Here is a 22,300-nt window from a genome sequence, read left to right as displayed (position 1 = left end):
TTAAGTTATTTCCAGTTTTCCCAGCAGTGGGTGTAGCCTGTCACCGACACTACACAATCAAAGCGCCACCACAATTTTTCTAATTAAAGCTGCTATGCAATTGAAACTATAGCTATGTAATTACTTGGTAAGTTATTCTTATGAAAACCTTATTTACAAGATGACAGACACCTCACAGGTTTTTGAAAGTCTGCATGCTGTATAAGGAGTAAAACTCATGGGGGTAGACTTAAAAACAAAGACTGGTGGTTGCTGACAATAACCCACTTAATAGTGAATGCTAAAAGTCAGCTGAAGGATATCTATTATGTACTTCACACCACTCCTAAACCAAGGGAGCACACATCTTTTCTACAAGTGCACTAGTAAGTGATAAATGCAGTGTGACAACTATTAGTTTAAATCACTAACATTAGTACCTCTAACAAGTTATTTTAATATTTTGTGTTTATCTATAACTGCACAGTCAGTCCTAATTATGACAGCCAATTACAATAGTGAATATAACAGATTGATATAAAAAACCTACTTTTGAATGAATAAATAAGTTATGGGTAGCCCTCAGGTCACGCCGGGAGTTCTGTTCCTTAAGCACAAAGTTAGCCGGAAAATGACATAAGCTGGACACAATAATAAAAAACTGCTAAAAGTGAGAAATAGAGATGAGTCTTGCCTTCAACCCTTTGGATGTCTTGAAAACTCCCCAATTGATTTACCTCGCTTCTGGTGAGGTGTGTATCCATGATCTTGTAGAATTTCCTCCAAAAATGTAAATATTCTTCCGTCGCTTACAGCAAGACTTAAGACTAAAATGACGTAACCTTGGAACATCCAATGTAACCCAGAACAGATTTTTATGAATATATATATTTGAAATGTGCCGTAAGCTTGGAACGATGTAAGCCAAGGCTGATGTAAGCCAGGGACTGCCTGTACACATCAGAAATAAGACCTATTCCCATGGATATAATAAATATAACAATCATCAATTACTAAAAAATCTTTTCTCGCTTCAAGTATGATCCCTTCCAAAGTTGAAGGTGAAAAAAGTAAAACCTTGAAATTTACAAAGTTTGCTATAAGATTACTCTATGTAAGCCTACTTTCATAACTACATTAACAGTGTAGGTATTTGCCAAGCATTGATTGATTGATTGTGTATTATATCTGGCGTCACAACATCTGGGTAATTGACAAGCAAATTTTATCTTTACATACAGGATGAAAAAAACAAATGTATAAGAAAATATATATATATTTTGATCATATAAATCACATTAATTGTAATTTAGCTAAATAAAAAATATACAAACTACCAGTATAGTAATAAAAAAGGCCAGTATACATATACATGAAACACATTATCCCAAATATCACAGAATTAGTGAGGTTTCAAAACATGTTCAAGACAAAACTTGTACAAGTATCCAAGCTGACAAACTTGCTGCTGTCATACTAAAGACAATGGAACTGAAAGAAAGATTCACACAATATACTGGAACATTCTCAGAAGATAGATGAGGAGTGTCTTGAACTACAGCATGAGAGCTTGAAGATTAGGAAGAACGTGACAGACAACGATACTTTTTCCTTCCCATGGTTTAATATTCAAGAGCTTTCAAAGGTAACACAGTAGGTTGGTGATAACTAGTTTCTTGTAAAAAGTTTCCTTTACTAGTGAAAAATATATCAAAACACTTCTGAACATCATCCTTACCTAGCCAGCAATGTAAGTATCAATAGAACAGCATCGCTTTTCACTTACCTCACTCTGAAGGCAAAAACACAACTTGCCAGCTTTCTCCCATATTTTGATATATTTCTAAATATTTGATTCATATATCTTCTCATCAATTAATAACTTCCATTTGGATTCACCTTTGCACAGTATCACTGATTCTATCATTTTCCTATAAACTAATTTTTCTCAATTGTTCTACAATGACTAAATTTCACTGGCCATTTAAGCTTATATCCCTATGAGCACAGGCTGTCCCCAGCTATCGGTGGGGATTCCATTCCCGGGGGGTTGCCGACAAGCGAAAACCGCCATTAACCGTTACTCGGCAATTTCTGGCACCCCTGTTCGGTATAAACAGGGACTGCCTGTATAGAAAATATAGGCTAATTAATATTTTGAAGCTGTATGCTTATTTTCTTGTTAACTAACAAGCTTAACACATTAAGTTGAATTGTCTTTTCTCCAAAGTGTTGTCATTATGTCAATTTATTTTCCAACTTTCATCCAAGCCTCCTCAATACTGTTTTCCACTGGGCTACTGTAAGTGCTCTTGAAATGTTTTGTTAATCATTATCATACTACTGGCTTGTTAGCAAATTATGACCGTGCCATTGTTTTCTTATACAGTACAGGCAGCCCCCGGTTTATGACAGTTTCAGCTCACAACGTTCCGAGGTTACGACACTTTTCAGTTATATTCATCAGAAATTATTTCCAGGTTTACGACATGTTCCAGGGTTACGTCGCTTACGACGCCAATCTGGCAGAAGGAATATGACTCCACGAAGGCAAAATAATCAATATTTGAAGGTTTTTTTTTTATGAAAAATAGTTTGCATAGTTTTTAATGCACCCAAAGCATTAAAAGTAAGGTTTTCTTAGGATTTTTGACGATTTTCTACGATGTTCTGGCTTACGACGTGTCTCAACAACGGAACCCCATTCATAAACAACGGACTGCCTGTACTTACATTTCCAGGACACACTTTATCCAAAATATCATAGATTATTTGCCCAGTTTTTCCTCTGGTATCAATATTTCATGCACTGCAACTTGTTTCCGTTTCGTAATTTGCCTTATTTCCACTTAAGTGCATCATTTATGTACTTCTTAAGTCCCACACTGAATAGCAAGTCTTATTCTATATTCACTGAAAATTATGTAAAGTTTAAATTTGAATTTGGTAAGTGCTTCTTTTTTTTTTGCGCCATGGGAACTCCTGCACTGACATGGGTCATTAACCTCTGAGTTTTCACAACCTCTTCAGTGTTGGCCTCTTCATGGTGACCAATCCTTCTGACAGTGACCCCAATTTTGAAACTGATTGGTTGAGAATATAACACATTATGGCAGTTGCACTTCTTGGCTGCCACATTGTCCTAAAGTCACACGGGTCAAAATGGATATTACCAGTACTGGGGGAACCACTCTTAAAGGTTTCTTAATCGATTTATACTCTTGCCTCATAAGGTCGACACATTTACAGGTGCTGTAGTATTTATGCATGACATGATATATCCAGCCACTTTTCTTCACCAACCCCAAAGTTTACAGGAGAAAGTTTATGAGGGGGCCTTGAACTTCACTGTCATAACTTGCCATGGGCATGGCACTATTACCCAACTATCTTCTACAGTTGAGTGCCTATACATCTAGCAGCACTGCTCTCTAAATCATGTGTGCAGGATGATGTGCAAAACACCTGTCTTATCTGAAATGAGGGACATGTTCCTCCTTTTAGTCATACACGTAATGTCCACCCACACACCGTACATTCTTAGTGTGTAGTGACTCCTCTTTTAACCTTATGCAATGTTTTTCATGATTTCATATACCACGTAAGAAAAAAAAAATTTAACACTCCACAAACATATTAACACAACTTCAGTGTACTTATAAACTGAACTATTTGTTCAGCAATTCCTGTACTACTCCATTCAAATGTTATACATTACACAGTTTTGTTTTACATGGCATGTCAATGAAGACATCTTGCAAATATTGAGGATCACAATAAAAAATAAAATCCATAATACATAATCAAAATATATATTAATTATAATACATGACTGAAAATAAATTAAATGGTGTACATTAGCATATATTACACAAACTGACCATTAGTATATATCAAACAAAAAGATATACATGAAAATAGCTGCATTTTAAAAGCTTTGAAACCATATAAAAGTAAACAATTAAAATCAAGTAAAAATGGTAAATGGTGTGCATTTGCATATAAAACCAAAAATCTATAAATGAAAGTGGCTATATTTTAAGCCTTTCAACAGACATTCTCTATCATGTTTTAATGAGTTATATCTGAGAAGAATTTTGTATATCATACCTGTACACTCTCATTCTCATGAATTTTCATGTTTTGACAAAAACCTAAACCACAAATGGGCAAGTATGGCTCAGTCTTAAGTGCCAATCTATTCAGGTTTGTGAATCTAAAATAACAGCATCAGTAAAAACCTAGAGCAAAATGGACACTAAAGGTTCTGTCAACTCAATCATCAGTTACTCAGACCACAAGGACTAAAGCTACAGCCATAACCAGGTAAGTAAGGCGGAGGCAACAACCATTAACTTCCACATACGTACATGTCATTTCGCACAATATTTTTTTTTCTCTAATAACCTTTAATGCTACAATGAGTTTCATAATAAAGTATCTCACTGTTTGTATGCAACTATTATCATGATCAATTTCCATTTTATTACTTTCATCACAAATACTTTGCCTTTCATTTGTTAACAACCTTTTCTGAACACTGCTTATTCTTAGCCCTACTATCCCCTGTGCTCTGCACCTTCATCCTTCTAAGTTACTTTGCAACTCTCCATATTTCTGCAATCATTGCTATGTTACTTTTAATAACATGAAGTCCTTTACCATTAGTATTCCTCCCTTTTATAACAAAAATAACTGCAGAATAAACTATTTCTACAAGAAGTGAGGACACTTTCATCACATCTCTTGGTCTCAAAGTTCTACTGCTTACATTGTTTTGCCAAACCTTTGTTTATGGAACTCTTACCACTGCTACGCAACTCTCTAATAGTATGAAGTCCTTCACTTTCATTCATCTTTTTATTTGCAATAATCCTAGAAGAAACTCGAGATCTTTTATGGTAGGTTAAAGACTTTTTCTTCATATCTCTTGCTCTAGAAGCTTTTTTGCCAAAAACTTTTTTAGATGATTTTTTGTCTTTCCGAGATAAAACTCGTTTTTTTATGGGAGACTCAGATACTTCATACTTTATTATGGGTATGGGGAGATGATTCTCATACTTCACAATTTCTACTGCTAATGTTTCTTCCTTTATGAATATATCTTGTTCCTCTTTAATCTCAATGCTGTCACTTTTTACACTGGAGATGTTATTTTCTAACACTGATGATGATGTTTTGGATATTTCACAAATATTATTGGTATTTGGCTTAAATAAGATAGCATAGTTTTGAATATCTGTAACACCATAGGTAACGGTACCTTCCTTTACAGGCAACACTGGAATCCAAAAACCTGTACTCTTTGTAACTGGCAACAAAGAATTGTCATCCTCACTCATGCCACATCCCACCGACAAATCTGGAACATTAATGGAATATACACTTTCTATCCGAGGCAACACTGAATCACAACTATGCTCAGGTAATTTACTTTTGGCCTGTGAATTTGAAATTAAAGAGCCTGTTACTACATTATTATTTTCCTTCCTAGAGGGTAATTTCTCTTGATCTAGATATTTTTTCTTCCCAAAGTCTGTTTTGGAATCTGATGTGTGAGCATCACAAGTACCTGTACTTTTACTTTCTCGTAATGCTGATATGTTCAAAATTGGTAACAACAAAGCATTAATGTTGTCGCCACTATCTACTTCTGGCAATACTGATGTTACTTCTGCGGCTGAGTCACTCACATTTCCCCTTTCCTGAACATCACTGGAATCTTTGTTTTTTCTCATTACTTGTAATTCTTTCACTTGTTCCCCGGACAGAACTCTCTTGGCAATTGATGTTAGAGAGACTGCTTCATCTCTTTCCTTAGAGTTGGCAGAAATTGGATAAGAATCTGTTTTCTCATTTCTACAGGCCAAATCCATGGCATCATGGATTTCGCTTCCAAGCAATTCTTTCACTTGTTCCCCAGACGGAACTCTCTTGGCATTTGATGTTAGAGAGACTGCTTCATCTCTTTCCTTAGAGATGGCAGAAATTGGATAAGAATCTGTTTTCTCATTTCTACAGGCCAAATCCATGGCATCATGGATTTCGCTTCCAAGCAATTCTTTCACTTGTTCCCCAGACGGGACTCTCTTGGCATTTGATGTTAGAGAGACTGCTTCATCTCTTTCCTTAGAGATGGCAGAAATTGGATAAGAATCTGTTTTCTCATTTCTACAGGCCAAATCCCTGGCATCATGGATTTCGCTTCCAAGCAATTCTTTCACTTGTTCCCCAGACGGAACTCTCTTGGCATTTGATGTTAGAGAGACTGCTTCATCTCTTTCCTTAGAGTTGGCAGAAATTGGATAAGAATCTGTTTTCTCATTTCTACAGGCCAAATCCCTGGCATCATGGACTTCGCTTCCAAGCAATCTTCACTTGTTCCCCCAGACGGAAAACTCTCTTGGGCATTTGATGTAGAGAGACTGCTTCATCTCTTTTCCTTAGAGATGGCAGAAATGGACAAGAATAATGTTTTTCAATTTCTAACAGGCATCCATGGCATCATGGATTTCGCTTCCAAGCAATTCTTTCACTTGTTCCCCAGACGGAACTCTCTTGGCATTTGATGTTAGAGAGACTGCTTCATCTCTTTCCTTAGAGATGGCAGAAACTGGATAAGAATCTGTTTTCTCATTTCTACAGGCCAAATCCCTGGCATCATGGATTTCGCTTCCAAGCAATTCTTTCACTTGTTCCCCAGACGGAACTCTCTTGGCATTTGATGTTAGAGAGACTGCTTCATCTCTTTCCTTAGAGATGGCAGAAATTGGATAAGAATCTGTTTTCTCATTTCTACAGGCCAAATCCATGGCATCATGGATTTCGCTTCCAAGCAATTCTTTCACTTGTTCCCCAGACGGAACTCTCTTGGCATTTGATGTTAGAGAGACTGCTTCATCCTTTTCCTTAGAGCTGGCAGGAAATTGGATGGAAGAATCTGTTTTTCTCATTTCTACAGGCCAAATCCCCTGGCATCATGGATTTCACTTCCCAAGCAACATTCTGTCACTGTGTCCCCAGAACGGACTCTCTCTTGGCATTTGATGTTAGAAGAGTTTACTGCTTCATCTCTTTCCTTAGAGATGGCAGAAATTGGATAAGAATCTGTTTTCTCATTTCTACAGGCCAAATCCCTGGCATCATGGATTTCGCTTCCAAGCAAATTCTTTCACTTGTTCCCCGGACAGAACTCTCTTGGCATTTGATGTTAGAGAGACTGCTTCATCTCTTTCCTTAGAGTTGGCAGAAATTGGATAAGAATCTGTTTTCTCATTTCTACAGGCCAAATCCCTGGCATCATGGATTTCGCTTCCAAGCAATTCTTTCACTTGTTCCCCGGACGGAACTCTCTTGGCATTTGATGTTAGAGAGACTGCTTCATCTCTTTCCTTAGAGTTGGCAGAAATTGGATAAGAATCAGTTTTCTCATTTCTACAGGCCAAATCCCCGGCATCGTGGATTTCTCTTCCATGCAATTGGGAGCCTCTCAAACTTCCTCTTCCATGAACATCACTGGAATCATTGTTTTCTGTCACAGATGCCAAAGAACAACTGCTTGTATTATTCTGAGTTCTCATTACTTGCAGATATTCTTTCACCTGCTCACGGGGTAAAACACTCTTGGAATTTGATGTTATGGAACCTGTTACATCATGCTTAGAGTTGGCAGACACTGGATATGAGCCAGTTTTCTCAGTTCTACAGGACAAATCCTTTGGTTCCAGAAACTTCCTCTTTCCATAAATTTTTAAATAATGTGGTGTTATATACTTTGCAGCACGCAAGAGTTTTGTTATCGAGACAGAATCTCCATTCGATTTAAATCTGCTTGTCTCCCTCAATCCTGCCCTTCCCTCACATTTAAACATATATCTAACCTGCTTCAATACATCTACCAAGAAGTTACGGGATGAGGAAGCCTTTTGGTCCGCAATATTATATTGATTTTTAACCATAGAGCTCTTACGTGTTCGAAGTTCTGAGTTTTTCAAAACAGCTGAGCAAATACGGCAACCATAAAAGTGTTTAGGATCTCTACCTTTGCAAAGAAACTTTTTATGATATATGAACCTGGTTTTATGGCAGAAAATTTTTTCACAACGTGAACACAAAAAATTACGAGCAGTCTTGAAATTTGTTCTGTGAATACACACATATGGTTGACATCCAGCATCTATAATCTTCCCCCTCCAATCAGTCCTAAATTTACTCCTTTTATTCACAGAACATATTTTAATGTTTCCATGTGAAGCCTTGTCCTTATTTGAAACCTTGCTGGAATCCTGAGATTGTTCAACTACAAAATCCTTTGACAAAGAGCTTGATATGGCACTATTCCTCAGTTCACTTGGAAAGACAGTGTAATCACTTTCCAACACATCAGCTTTATCATACAAATCACCATTCTTTCTTCTAACAATATTTGCCTTTTCCTCACATAAAAGCATACCTTGTACTTTATCTTCAAGTTTAAGCCTTTTCCCTCGACTTTCATTCCAACCCTGTGAGGTACGCTTGTAATCTACAGCACCCTCATGGGATGCAGTTATCCCTGACTTACAGGGATGGAATTTCTTACTGCATTCAGATTTACTTAAAATTATACTTTTTCTGGCATCCTTCAAATTCTTTTCAGTGTTAATAAGCTGGCTACATCTGTATTTGGAAGAATCATTATCCTGGTTGGTAGGCTTGTCAACACTACTTTGACGTCCATTTTTTTCATTAGTATAAACTGATCTGGTCAAAACATTTGAACTTGAGAGACAAGAATCAAGGACAGAAGTTTCTTCACCAGCTGCACACGTAGAGCTGTTGTTTTCAGGACACACACTGGAAACAACAGAATTTTGGGAAGAACAATCATTTACACCAGAAGCACATGGACAATTTTGCATTGCCTTACTATAATTGTTATTGGTTTTACCCAATTTTGTGCTGCAAGTCACTGCAGTTTCAGGCTTCTGCTTTGGTAACTGGGATCTATATTTACTATTTGTGGAAGCCTTAAGATTTATAGTATCTCCAGACTTAGGAATCTTGATTCGTGTAAGGCTAACAACTGGGTCTATGAACTTCCTTATCTTATCTAAACATTCTGCATTTTTACCTAGATTGTTTTTTACTAGCATAGCTGGAACACCTGGAAACTCACAAGAACTTTTAAAGGACATGACAGAACCATCACTCTTTGCACCCCTGGACTTCTTTCTAGAATCATCAGTCTTTTCATCCCTGGACTTCATTGTAGAATCATCAGTCTTTTCACCCCTGGACATCTTTGTAGAATAATCACTCTTTTCACCCCTGGACATCTTTGTAGAATCATCAGTCTTTTCACCCCTGGACATCTTTGTAGAATTATCAGTCTTTTCACCCCTGGACTTCTTTGTAAAATCATCAGTCTTTTCATCCCTGGACTTCTTTGTAAAATCATCAGTCTTTTCATCCCTGGACTTCTTTGTAGAACCATCACTCTTTTTGCCCCTGGACTTCTTTCTAGAATCATCAGTCTTTTCATCCCTGGACTCTTTGGTAGAATCATCACTCTTTTCACTCCTGGACTTCTTTGTAGAATCATCAGTCATTTCACCACTGGACTTCTTTGTAGAAACATCAGTCTTTTCACCCCTGAACTTCTTAGTACCAGAATTTGCTTTTTCTCTTTTCAGAATGCAACACTTACACAAATAATTGTTAATAGTAAATTTCTGAGCAAAGTTACCTGGATCATTCTTCTCTAATCCACTGACATCTTGAAGTGATCCTGTCTGAAATTCTGCATTTAAACAAATAGAATCCCTTTTAGCCCCTTCATTGTTAAGACTTGATGTAACCTTTGATTTGAAATATGGGATTCTTTCAAGACGCACAACTGGGTTCAAGAACTTCCTCTTCCTCTTACCATGGATATCATGAACACTTTCAATATGTCTACTACTTACTTGTGCACACGAATCATTCGTAACATCTGGAAAACCACCATCACATACACTTGCAAATGTCATAAGAGAATATGGACTTGCACCACTGCCCTCCTTTGTTTCACTATTTGGTTTTATTCTTTCTTGATTGCAACTTTTGTTATTTTCAGAACTATTATTTGCAACTGAGAAACTATTAGTGAATTCATTACTATTTTTGTGACTCAACTCAGAAACATCAGCCTGACTGAAAACCTTGTCAAAGGTTACAATTTTGCCATTTTCCATTCCAGTGGATATAGAACTTAAAAATGCATGGTTTGCCATATTTGAACATTTTTCCGGTAAATCACCAACAGATTTGAAATTATCACTCTCCCCTGTCATATTTTCTTGAATATAACCAGTTTTATTCAAAATTACACTATTCCTTATATCTGTCAAACATTTTTCACCATTTGCAAAATGATCACTTTTCAATTTGGAGAAGTCCTCAGCACTGGGTAATCCACTACTACATTTATCACGATTATTATTTACATGCCCAACATGCGAGCTGTTCAGCATATTTGTATGGTGGTTACACCCTGAATTGGGCAAGGCCTCAGTATCTATAAATTCACCAATATCTGTATCAAAAGCATTCTTATGGTCAACATTGGCACTACAAGGGTCACTTGTAACTTGTCTACGCCCTGATTCAGTGGACCCTTCAAAATTTATCAACGAATCACTGCATGCACCCAATGTTTTATTTACACAGTTAACACTTACACACCCTGCAGTATCTATGTCTTCTACACATTTTTCCTTCATGTCGATCAAATTATCTACATAAAACCTATTCTTTCCAGGCAACCCCCGAGCTTCGGAACAGGTGCCAACAACTTGAGGTTCAGAATGAGTACCTGTAATTTGAGGTTCAGAATGAGTACCAATAATTTGAGGTTCAGAATGAGTACCAACTACATGAGCTTCAGAACAGGTGCCAACAACTTGAGGTTCAGAATGAGTACCTGTAATTTGAGGTTCACAAAGAGTACCAATAATTTGAGGTTCAGAATGAGTACCAACTACACGAGCTTCAGAACAGGTGCCAACAACTTGAGGTTCAGAATGAGTGCCGATAATTTGGGGTTCAGACTGAGTACCAAACATTTGAATGTCAGAATGAGTAAACCAATAATTGGGGTTTCAGAATGAATACCAACAAATTTGGAGGGTTTCAGAATAAGTACCAATAATTTGGGGTTCAGAATGAATACCAACAATTTGAGGTTCAGAATGAGTACCAACAATTTGAGGTTCAGAATGAGTACCAACTACATGAGCTTCAGAACAGGTGCCAACAACTTGAGGTTCAGAATGAGTGCCAATAATTTGGGGTTCAGGCTGAGTACAAACAATTTGAGGTTCAGAATGAGTATCAATAATTTGGGGTTCAGAATGAGTACCAACAATTTGAGGTTCAGAATGAGTACCAACAATTTGAGGTTCAGAATGAGTAACAACAATTTGAGGTTTTCAGAATGAGGTAACAAAACATTTGGGATTAGATGAGTACAAATATTTGGGGTTCGATGAGTACCAACAATTTGAGGTTCAGAATGAGTACCAACAATTTGGGGTTCAGAATGAGTACCAACAACTTGAGGTTCAGAATGAGTACCAACAATTTGAGGTTCAGAATGAGTACCAACAATTTGGGGTTCAGAATCAGTACCAACAACTTGAGGTTCAGAATGAGTACCAATTATTTGGGGTTCAGAATGAGTACCAACAACTTGAGGTTCAGAATGAGTACCAATAATTTGGGGTTCAGAATGAGTACCAACAATTTGAGGTTCAGAATGAGTACCAATAATTTGGGGTTCAGAATGAGTACCAACAATTGTTTGAGGTTGCAGAATGATGTATCCCAACAATTTGGGGTTCAGAATGAGTAACCAACAATTTGAGGTTCAAAATGAGTACCAACCAATTTTGAAGGTCAAATTTGAGTCAACAATTTGAGGTTCAGAATGAGTACCAACAATTTGAGGTTCAGAATGAGTACCAACAATTTGAGGGTTCAGAATGAGTACCAATAATTTGGGGTTCAGAATGAGTACCAACAACTTGAGGCTCAGAACAAATGCTAAAAATCTCAAGTTCAGAACAAGTACCAATTGCTTGAGGTTTAGAACAAAAGTTAACAATATGAGAACTAATAGGAACCGATTTTGTATGAGAACTTGCATTTAAACAAAAAATATCACCACGAGCTCCTACTTTACTTTTATTTTTGTTTTCCAAACAACATTTAGAAGCAGGATCATTTTCTTGTAGTTTACTGCTATGCTTTAGAGGACTCGCTTTTTTCCCTCTCATAATCAAGAATTCTGGTGGCATTTTCAAGTGACAGTCTCCTGCAAAACTATTATTCTGAGAACCTCTCTTTAACGGAAGTTTATCATCCTGAGAACCTTTTTCAACTATATCTTTCTGCACATTGTTTTCACAGGAATTACTTCCTACCGCACTTTTACCTTGATGTACCTCTCTTTCTATCATCCCATTCCCATCCTGAAAGTCTTTTTCAACCATACAATTTTCATCAAACGATTCATTCAGCACCCAATTTTTTTCGTTGGAATAAATTTCATCCATATTCTCCTGAGAATCTCGCGGTATCAGGAAATTCTCTTCTTGAGAATCTCTTACCTTGACAATGTTCTCTTTCCATGATTGTCTTCCCCCCATACTATTCTCACTTTGAAATTCTCTAGATTTCCTGTTCCCTGTACTATTCTCTTCTTGGGAATCTTTATCTGGGCTATTTTCCTCAGGATATTTCTCTAACAAACTGTTATCCTTCAGATCACTTCTAATTGTCGTGCAATTTTTGTTCCAAGTATCAGTATTCATTGATATATTCATATTTGACCTGTGTGTGTTTGGCAAAGTGTTCTCATTCTCTTTATTTATCATCATTACACCTTTTCTATTCTGTGTAATTCCATCCAACGTAGTATCTACATGATGGACAACTCTATGTGTCTGATCACTGGGTAATTTTGGTCTCTGAGAACGATAAGGTATTTCATTCATTTTCCGTAAATTTCTACCATAACTACTATAATTATGAAGAAAGGTACTTTCAAACCTTTTATTCAAATCCTTGTTGGTGGTAACAGATATTTTGTGTATAACAGATGTAGTTGGCTGACTACCCTTTGAAGACATACACTTTCTGTTTGTCTGATTATTTTCATCAATGATTTGACAGGAACTCTTCTCCCTCTCAGGATTGATACTATTACTCATTTTTGAAAAACAGTCCTTATTTAAATGTGGCAGAGTACTTCCAACACCAGTTACATGGGTCCCTTCTTTTTTATTCTCATGAGTATTAATTTTTGAAGTCTTTATTATGCTTACCATTATCTTTCTTCCTGAAGTATCCAATAATTGTAACTTTTTAGTATTCATATCAATGTCAGACTGTTTACAATACAGGTGGTCACCATGAAAAACAACAGGAGAATTTAGATTAGGAATAAATTCTCTATCAACTTCTTGTTTTTTCCTAAATTTTACACGAATAGAGGCTTTTTTACTCAATAATTGTGGAATGGACTTTGCAATGTCCACTAATCTAACCGACACCTCTTTCAATTTATATGGGGACAGTGTTGTTTTCAAAGTACTGCTGTCTTCAATTATGCCACGAGATCTAGATTTGATTGCATGATAAGAGAGTATTCTCCAAGGGTAATGCTTTTGATGATCCAAAGTCTCACCAAGATCAGGAGAGCCCCTTCCAAGTATCCTGAGGAAGTCTTGATTGTGCTGAAATCTGTTAATAACCAACTGTTCAACATTGCAACATAAACCAATGGCATTAAACAAGATCTTTTGATCAGGTGGATATTCAAACATCCGGTATATACAAGGACCCCTTCGGATTCTGCTTGAAACTGCTCCCTTACAACCTCTTGAGGAATTCTCATTTCTCAAAGGAGCCCAAGCCCCCTTACTCAATTTTACACTATTATTTTTTCCCATAGAAACACCAGCATGGTCAGTACCATAAGAAGACCAAGTTACACCATGGTTCGTTTTGGGTTCGTTCTGTTTGCAGTTCACTGACACCACATTCATAGCAGAGCTACTGCTAATTTTACCACATTCATTATTGTCATCAGTTCCATAATGACTGAATTCGTTACATGCAGTCAAAGTACTGCAAACACTATCTGTATGGACACTCCCACATTCATCCATCAAGTCCACAGACTCTTTAGAAGAATGTGGTTGTTGGCTGATCAGAAGTGAACCAGAGATCTCTTTCTCACCTATGACAAAATTATTACCTTTAACACTGATCACTTCAGATTCTTCCTTATCACTTATAACTGGAAAATTTGCACTTGGAACTGTATCTTGTAAAGGAAAATTGTCAGTTTTGCCTTCATTCTGTTTATAGTTCACTGACACCATACTCATATCAGAACTACTGTTATTACCATATCCATAATCATCATCAGTTCCATAATGAACATTAAATTCATCACATACAGTCAAAGTACTGGAGTCAATATCTGTATGGATACTCCTACATTCATCCATCAAGTCCATAGACTCTTTAAAAGAACGTGGTTGTTGGCTGATCAAAAGTGAACCAGAGATCTCTTTTTCATTTATGTCAAAATTATTACCTTTAACACTGATCACTTCAGAGTCTTCCTTTTCACTTATAACTGGAAAATTTGCACTTGAAACTGCATCTTGTAGTAAAGGAAAATTGTTTGTTTTGAATTTATTCTGCTTATACTTCCCTGAAACTACATTCATAGCAGAGCTACTGTTAATTTTACCATATTCGTTATCACCATCATTTAAACAATAATCACTCAACTGAAATGCAGTCACAGTACTCAAGTCATTATCTAAGTGCATACTACCACATTCATCCATCACATTCACAAATTCTGGAGATGTAGACTCAGGGCAGGTAACTGGTTGCTGGCCTATTAAAATTGAATCAAAGATCTTCCCTTTCTCACCAAAGGCCAAATCATTACTTTTTGCGTTGATTAGTTCAGATTTCTCCTTTTCATTTTTCCCAATTGTATGTCCTGGTAAATTTTCTAACTTAGAAGCATAGAACTCTGTAGCTCTCTTAGACATGGTATGAAGCCACGAAACAGGGGTTAAAACATTTTCAAGTGATTTACAAGATGATGTCATGGAGCAACTGCAAATTCCCTTTGATGATAAACTTTCAATGTCTGGATTTTCAGGAAATTCTGCAGCTAAGTTTGATGGGCAATTATGGCTTATTATAAAGGAAGTTTCCTTATCAATGTTATTTCCCTTGTAAGAATCTAGCATGGGGTATTTATCTTGGGTACGCTCTATTCCCCTGGCAGCAGTTGATACACCTGGTGTATCAACTCGGGAAAAAGTTTTACTGCAGATACTGACTCTATTCAATGCAGTAACTTTACTACAATGATTTTCTACAGGGTCTTCAACAGAGTTTACCAAAGCCTTATAATTTACCACATTTCTTTGACCTGATACACATGCTCCTTTTAAATGTCTATTCACGGTAAAGGGTTCTGTTAAGTTCTTGTCTACAGTCTCTTCTGATAATGTGATATCATGAAATATATTTTCTGATGCCCTAGACCTCTCCATAAAGCCAGCTGCAGAAAATTGAATAACACCGCTAGGGGGTTCAGACTGATGCGAATCCTTTGTTTCATATTCCTTTGACAGCGAATCCTTTGTTTCATATTCCTTTGACAAACTACTAAAATTATGTGTAGTACCATCTACAGGTCTTTTTCTTCCACTATCATAAGGTTTTGAATATTTTATCGATGTAGCTGGCTCAACTTCTTTCACCGATGCAGCATTTTCTATAGTTTCCTCTGATGAAATGATGCTAATCTTCTGATCATTCCTTCCATCCTTATATGCATTTGAGTAGTTGACTGAAGTGATCCAGCCACTAGAGTTTAAGTCAACACATGGTATTAAGGTTTTTCTAGAAACCTTACTACCTTGCTTTTCAAATATTTCCAAGTTTGGAGACACTCTCCCTGGTGAACTATGTGGGACAGAAATACATCCCCCATTTTCTGCCAGACTACCTTCATGCCTTCTTTTGACTGGAGTGCTAGCATTTAGCTCATTACTACTCCATACTGGTGAACTGCTCCCTGAAAATCTTCTAGATTTTCTTACAACCTTCGTGCATGGGGGAGTCTTTACTTCGTGACTTTTACCATTTACAGCTTTTGACCATCCTGCATATTTTCCTGCAGTCTTGCTAGATTTTTTAACAGCCTCAAGACTTCGTAACCCTTTACCTTTGCTTTCAACTTTTTCCTTGTGTATCTTAGTAGATTTTCTTGCTGTAACCTTGCCATATGGTAGCCACTTCACTTTGTTTTTAATTTTTCCCTTACTTGGTTCTGCGGACTTATTCTTATCAATACTAATAATGCTGCCTTGTAACTGTTGTATTCCATCTGTCTTTGTCAAATTTTTAGAATACAAGGTATTCCTTTCATCAGAAGCATTATTGCACACCAAGTAAATGCAACTACTCAGAGAGTCAGATGGCTCTAAGTGGTTTCCAAGGCATCCTATACACAAATTCTCAATTGAACTATAAACATCTTCATTAAAAACATCAGGTATTTTATCAAAAGACCCTTCATTTGCTAAAAGGTCCTTGCCATCTGAATTATTGGGCACATCACCCTTCATGACTTTCTTTTATTTTCATTAACAATTCTAAAGGACACCAAAGACATGTGACATAACTCTCCTAGAAACATTACATTGTGTCCTCATTATTCTTTGGTAGTTTAAGTTTTATAAATATTCATTACATCTCAAAAACAACTTTTACTCACAGAACATCCTTTCAATTTGTTAGCTATACATTCCGAATAGTGGTTCACAACTCTCAATGAGTATTATCCCCAGTCTTCACCTGAAAAAATATCAAAATAGTCATCAACATTTCTGCTTAAAAGGAAAATAGATGGATTTTTAAAAAAATCTATCATAAATAATAAATTAAAACAAAACAAAATGCCCACTGTCATATTCATACTTTCTCATTGCTGTTATGTAGCAGAACCCACTGTGCAGAAAAACTTCCATAATTCTAGCTGCTCATACTCATCAAGAACATGTCAAAAGTCTCCATACATTCTGCACCATTCTTATACATATGTGAGAGAGAGAGAGAGAAGAGAACGAGGAGAGAGAGAGAGAGAGAGAGAGAGATGGAGAGAGCGAGAGAGAGAGGAGAGAGAGAGGAGAGAGAGAGAGGAGAGAGAGAGAGAATATGCAGACCATGGATACCACCAAGAAGTGTAAATGATTTGGGGAATATATATACTATGCTATTATAATATTTCACCTTGCGCAGTTAATCTGTTAAAGACACTCAACTTAAATTTTTTTTTAAATAGTAAAAGAAAAGATGAACCATAACACTTTAAAATACTCGTAGTCTATCCTCACAATCCATGTAAAGGGGATGAGGATCTGCTCCTCCTCTCCAAATGGCATGGACTGTACCTTTCCATGTCCCTTGATGGAAACCTCTCCCACTTGTTCCCATCGTTTGTGATTTCAAGGGGAGGGGGGGAGACAACCAAGAAGGCAAATGCAATCCCTGGGACAGCCTGGAGCCACCACTTTCAAGCAGTCTGTCTCCTGTTAAGATGGGGGAGTAGATGTGTGTGTGAGATGTGATCCCCACCCCTGTTAGTGGTAGGTGGAAGGTTATTGTCTCCCACTACTAATAGGGGGAAGGTTTCACCTCCTATGTGGCTCACCATGCTAGATGGCTAGAACTTTACATGTCTTCTCCCATTTTTTCAACAGGTAAAAATCACAAATTCATAGTAATTTGTGTTTTTCCTAGCTACATTTACCTTGAACTACTTACTAGGAGAATCCTGGACATCTATCCGGTACCGACCAGAAAAATCCGGTTACCCCTTCCTCACCTAGCCAGGTACATGCCCTGAGGGTGAAGGCTACACGGCCTCGACCTCCGACCTCGATGCTTTCCACTCCACTTGGTTCCTGCCCTAGGGTACTCGGGGAGGGTAGGGAGGGCCTGAAACCTATGTAGTTCGAGGTAAGTATAGCTAGGAAAAATACAAATACTATGAATTTGTGATTTGTTCCAATATTGTATACTTACCTCGAACTGCTTACTAGGAGATTCATCCTTAGGAGGAGGGAGTAGCTTAGGGGGGAATGGACCCAGAGGTTGATCTAGGGGCATACCCGTTGGAGTCAGCCCTGCTAGAAGAAAAGCATGGGGCTGGGAAGGGGTCCACCAAGGGCGCTGGCTGGGATGGAAGGGTAATCTGGAAAGGTGACAACATTAAGGCAATGGTTACACTTCTAAAACCCTTCTTATACGAGATGTCCTGCCTGAAGGCTCGTTGGGCCCTATGAAAACTTGCCGGAGACCCAGGAAGAGGATAAGGAAGGAGGGTGGAGGGTTGAGAAAAGGGGGATACACCTTCAAACTAGATCTGCTGTTGATTCGAGAGGCAACCCCGCCACCTGTGGCGAAACCGGATGAGGGAGGGGGGCCTCGTCCTACTTCCTCCTAGGGGAGCGGCCACTACAAACCCTTCAGGAGGCCGAAGACCTGGGTCTGTAGGAGGGGGAAGACAACGAGTGGGCCCCAGGGGAAGGCTGAGTACCTTGTCCTACCCAACCACCCGGAGGCTGGTTCCCAGTTATCAGACGTCCTCTGCGCCCCGTACCTCTGCTGTTGTCTAGGTCGGGGAGCATCCGGTGCCCTAAGCTGTGCTTGGTACCTGAAGGAAGTGGTCTGTAGACAAGGGAGTCCTGGCTGGCCTATTGTCAACACTCCCGGACCTCCTCCACAAGGGCCTCTGGCCAGAGGGACTCCACCATAATCGGAGCGTACCTCAGGTTAGATTCCCTGTCCGGAAGTCGTCTCGGCCATCTGGCTAGCCCAGCGTCCCTTCTGCGGAGGACTCAGTTAGTCCATGGGCGACCGTCTGAGAAGTCAAGGAACTGATGGCCTTCCACCAAACAGGACCAGTTCCTTGAGTTGGGCGAATCTGGCCACAGCCCTGGCCCATAGGTCGAGCCAGGTGGCTGCCTGAACAGCGGTCCACTCCGTGGTCTCCATTGCATGGTCACCTACTCTTGAGAAGGTGACCGAACCCACCAAGAGTCTCTCCCCTGAAAAGAACAGGGCGAGGGGGAAGATGTCATCCTCCAAGGACTCGGGGGTAGGAGAAGCCCTCTGGGGTGTAGAACCTCCTCTGCTTGGCCTTAGCTACTGGGAGGAGCTTGAGGGAGCTGTGGGGGCCACAGGGCATTCTTGGACCCAGATGTTACCTGGTCCACTTGTACAAGGGCCTGAGCCTCACTCCTAAATGGCGGAAGGACCCCTGGAAGGCTTGTCTTCCTTCAGGACCCCCATTAGGAACTCTACTGAGGAGGGTCTCTAGGTGTCGGAGGGAGGGAGGGGGTCTGCTAGATGGTTCCTTCTCCGAAAGAGGGCTAGGACCCGCCTGTCAGTTGAGCCCTCAACGTACATGCCTTGCCCTTCCAAGATTTTGGAGGCTGACCTGGACGAATGACTCGTCCTCGCCTTCCTTCAATGACCGAGTAGGCCCCACCACGGTAGGTGGGGTGTGCTCAGAGAGGGAGGATGCCTCACTTGGGGGGCTACCGGCAGAACCGGAAGCTTCGCTGGAAGCGGAGTCGCAGGCCGTACCAAAGTGGGAGTCCCACTAGCCAGCGGGGCATGCAGAGGAAAGGCCGACAGGGCAGCTGTGCACCCCGTTCGTGGGACTGTCATGGGAACCACGATCATGAGTGAACGCGGAGTGGACCATCTGACCGGGGGAGTGGAGCATCCGTGATTGGGCACGCTACCACACCTATCCCAACCTCTCCGTTCTAGGCAAAGCAAAGATGGGAGAGCGGAGCTTGGAGTGGGCAGGAGGGGGCCGCAATCACTCGACCTCATGTAGCATGGCGCCTCTTCTCCACCCCGCACCCCCTCCTATGGGGACTTCATCCAAGGGAGAGGTCCAAGGGGCAGCGGCGCACCCAAATCGCAGAACCGTCGTGGGAACCACGAGCACGGGTGAATGCGGCACGGACCGTATGACCGAGTAGCGGGGGTGAACATGACAGCATGCCCCGTCTCAGCGGTTACTGCACCACACATATCCGAAACGCTCCGGTCTAGGCTATGACAGGGAGAGTGGGGCATGGCGTGGGGAGGAGAGGGCCGAACCAGCTTGACCCCACGTAGCCTGGCACCTTTTCTTCAGCCTGCACCCCCTCCTATGGGGGACTTCATCCAAGGGAGAGGTCGACGGGGTGTACCCAATTCGCAGGACCGTCATGGGAACCACGAGCATGGGTGATTGCAGTGCAAACTGTATGACCAGGGTGCGGGGGCCACCGTGATGGCATGCCCTGTCTCAGTGGCTACGCACCTATCTGAACCACTCTGGTCTAGGCTATGGCTGGGAGAGCGGAGTACAGCATGGGGAGGAAGGGACCAAACCTACTTGGCCCCACACAGCCCGGTGCCTCTTCTCTGCCCCACACCCCCTCCTATGAGGGACTTCTTCCGAGGGAGAGGTCGACGGGGCAGCCTGCTCATGGGACCATCATGGGGACCACGAGCACAGGTGACCGCCGCACAGACCAAGACCAGCTCTGGCACTCGAAGAACCCGTCAGCTCCCTCAGCTCCCAAGGGGCGCCGTAAACCTCCAGAGACATGAACAGGGGCCTCGTCAGAGAGGAGAAAAATGCAGCGGGACCACAGTTGGACAGGGGACGTCACTACCGACAGACTTCTGTGGCCCACACCTCGGCTGGGGGCGAGCTACGCAGAAGGGAGCGGTCCAACCGCCTTCAGGAGGTCGTCAACACCGGGGGAACAATCACCTGTACAGAAGTAGAAAAGAACTGATCCTTGGGCTCTGCAATGGGCAGAGACCCAGCAACAAATTCGATGGCTTCCTATATCCAAAGAGAGATAGTATTCTTCGACACCTCTTTCATTGTATATCCTGTGCTAACAAAAAGTCTCCAGCAGCCTGGTCTAAGGTGCCACGTTCTTTAAAGATAGCAATGCAGAGCCCTGACAGGACACAACAAAAGCTCTTGAGCATCACCACCCACAAAGCCATTCAGTGATGGAATGGAAAAGGAGGTGAACCTATCATCGTGCATAGAGGGATTCTGGGTCTTGGCCACGAATTCCAAGACAAATTTGAAGAACACTGACCCCCACCCCCTGGTATGCTTCACATCACAGCTCAGACCGTGCAAGCTGCTCCCCTACTCTCTTCGAAGATGCCAAGGCCAGGAGGAAAACCGTCTTGAGCATCAAGTTCCTGTCAGATGAGCGACGCACAGGCATGATCATATAGACCCTTAGTGAACTTCTCAGAACCAAGGAAACATCCCAAGTCGGAGGCTTGAGCTCCCTAGGAGGACTCAATTGCTCAAACCCCTTAACTAGCAATGAAAGTTCCCAGGATGAGGAGAGGTCAATACCTCGTAAGGTGTAACACTAAACTTATGGCCACCCTGTAGCCTCTAATGGTAGAAACAGACAAACGTTACTCAACTCTGAGGAAGGTTAAAGTTTGCTATGTGCTGAATAGAGGTTCCGAGTGGAGAAAAACTACCGTTTACAACACCAACCACAGTAAATTGCCCATTTGCCTTGGTAAACTGCAGCGGTAGACCTTGAGACTGCTGGACATATGCCCTGCTGTTCTCTGAGAAAAGCCTCTCACTCGGGTGAGATACTTGATAGCCTCCAACTGAGAAGAGACAGGGATTCTACTGACTGGTGGAACCTTTCTGCATGTAGCTGACACAGGAGATGCCGCCAAGGGGGAATTTCCCTCGGAACCTCCGACAACGACAACAGCAGATCTGGAAACCATTCTGCCTGAGGCCAGAGAGGGACTACTAAAGTCATCCTGAGACCCTGTGAACTCATTAGCCTGTTCAGGACTAGACGGATCAAACAATGTCTGGGGCCACATTCCATTTTCCTGGGATATACCTGGCTGAGAGCTCTACCAAACTGCTGACCACCCACTGGTGAACCTCAACGGTCAAGGCATGAAGTTGATGTGAAACCAGGCCTCCCTGCTTGTTCACATAAGCGACCACCGTGGTGTTGTCCAACATGAGAACAACAGAATGACCCTTTACTTTCTCCCAAAACTCCTTCAGACCCAGAAAGGTTGCCCTCAACTCCAAGAAGTTGATATGCTGCTGTTTGTCCTCCAAACTCCAAACGCCTGAGGCAATGAGGCCGCCTAAATGAGCCCCCCAACC

At 40.6% G+C, this 22,300-nt stretch overlaps 1 protein-coding gene across 13 annotated transcripts in view; it reads right to left on the bottom strand.

Annotated features, from left to right (window-relative positions):
- LOC135203577 (uncharacterized) overlaps positions 1-22,300 on the bottom strand; it is a 139,970-nt gene that overhangs the window by 18,807 nt on the left and 98,863 nt on the right. For 8 of the 13 annotated variants that reach the window (XM_064233332.1, XM_064233338.1, XM_064233336.1 and 5 more), the window contains one exon: positions 11,914-16,899. In XM_064233332.1, coding sequence (XP_064089402.1) covers positions 11,949-16,670 — 4,722 coding nt within the window. In that variant the 5' untranslated portion in view covers positions 16,671-16,899 and the 3' untranslated portion in view covers positions 11,914-11,948. Of the gene's footprint in view, positions 1-1,239; positions 3,454-11,913; positions 16,900-22,300 lie in introns of those variants that run through there. The other 5 variants (XR_010311960.1, XR_010311959.1, XR_010311956.1 and 2 more) reach the window with 2 other exon arrangements.

The sequence above is a fragment of the Macrobrachium nipponense genome, chromosome 36 (assembly GCF_015104395.2).
Source record: "Macrobrachium nipponense isolate FS-2020 chromosome 36, ASM1510439v2, whole genome shotgun sequence".
Lineage (NCBI taxonomy): Eukaryota > Metazoa > Arthropoda > Malacostraca > Decapoda > Palaemonidae > Macrobrachium > Macrobrachium nipponense.
Note: the sequence above shows the minus strand (reverse complement) of the source record. Positions and strands in the feature narration are given on the sequence as shown.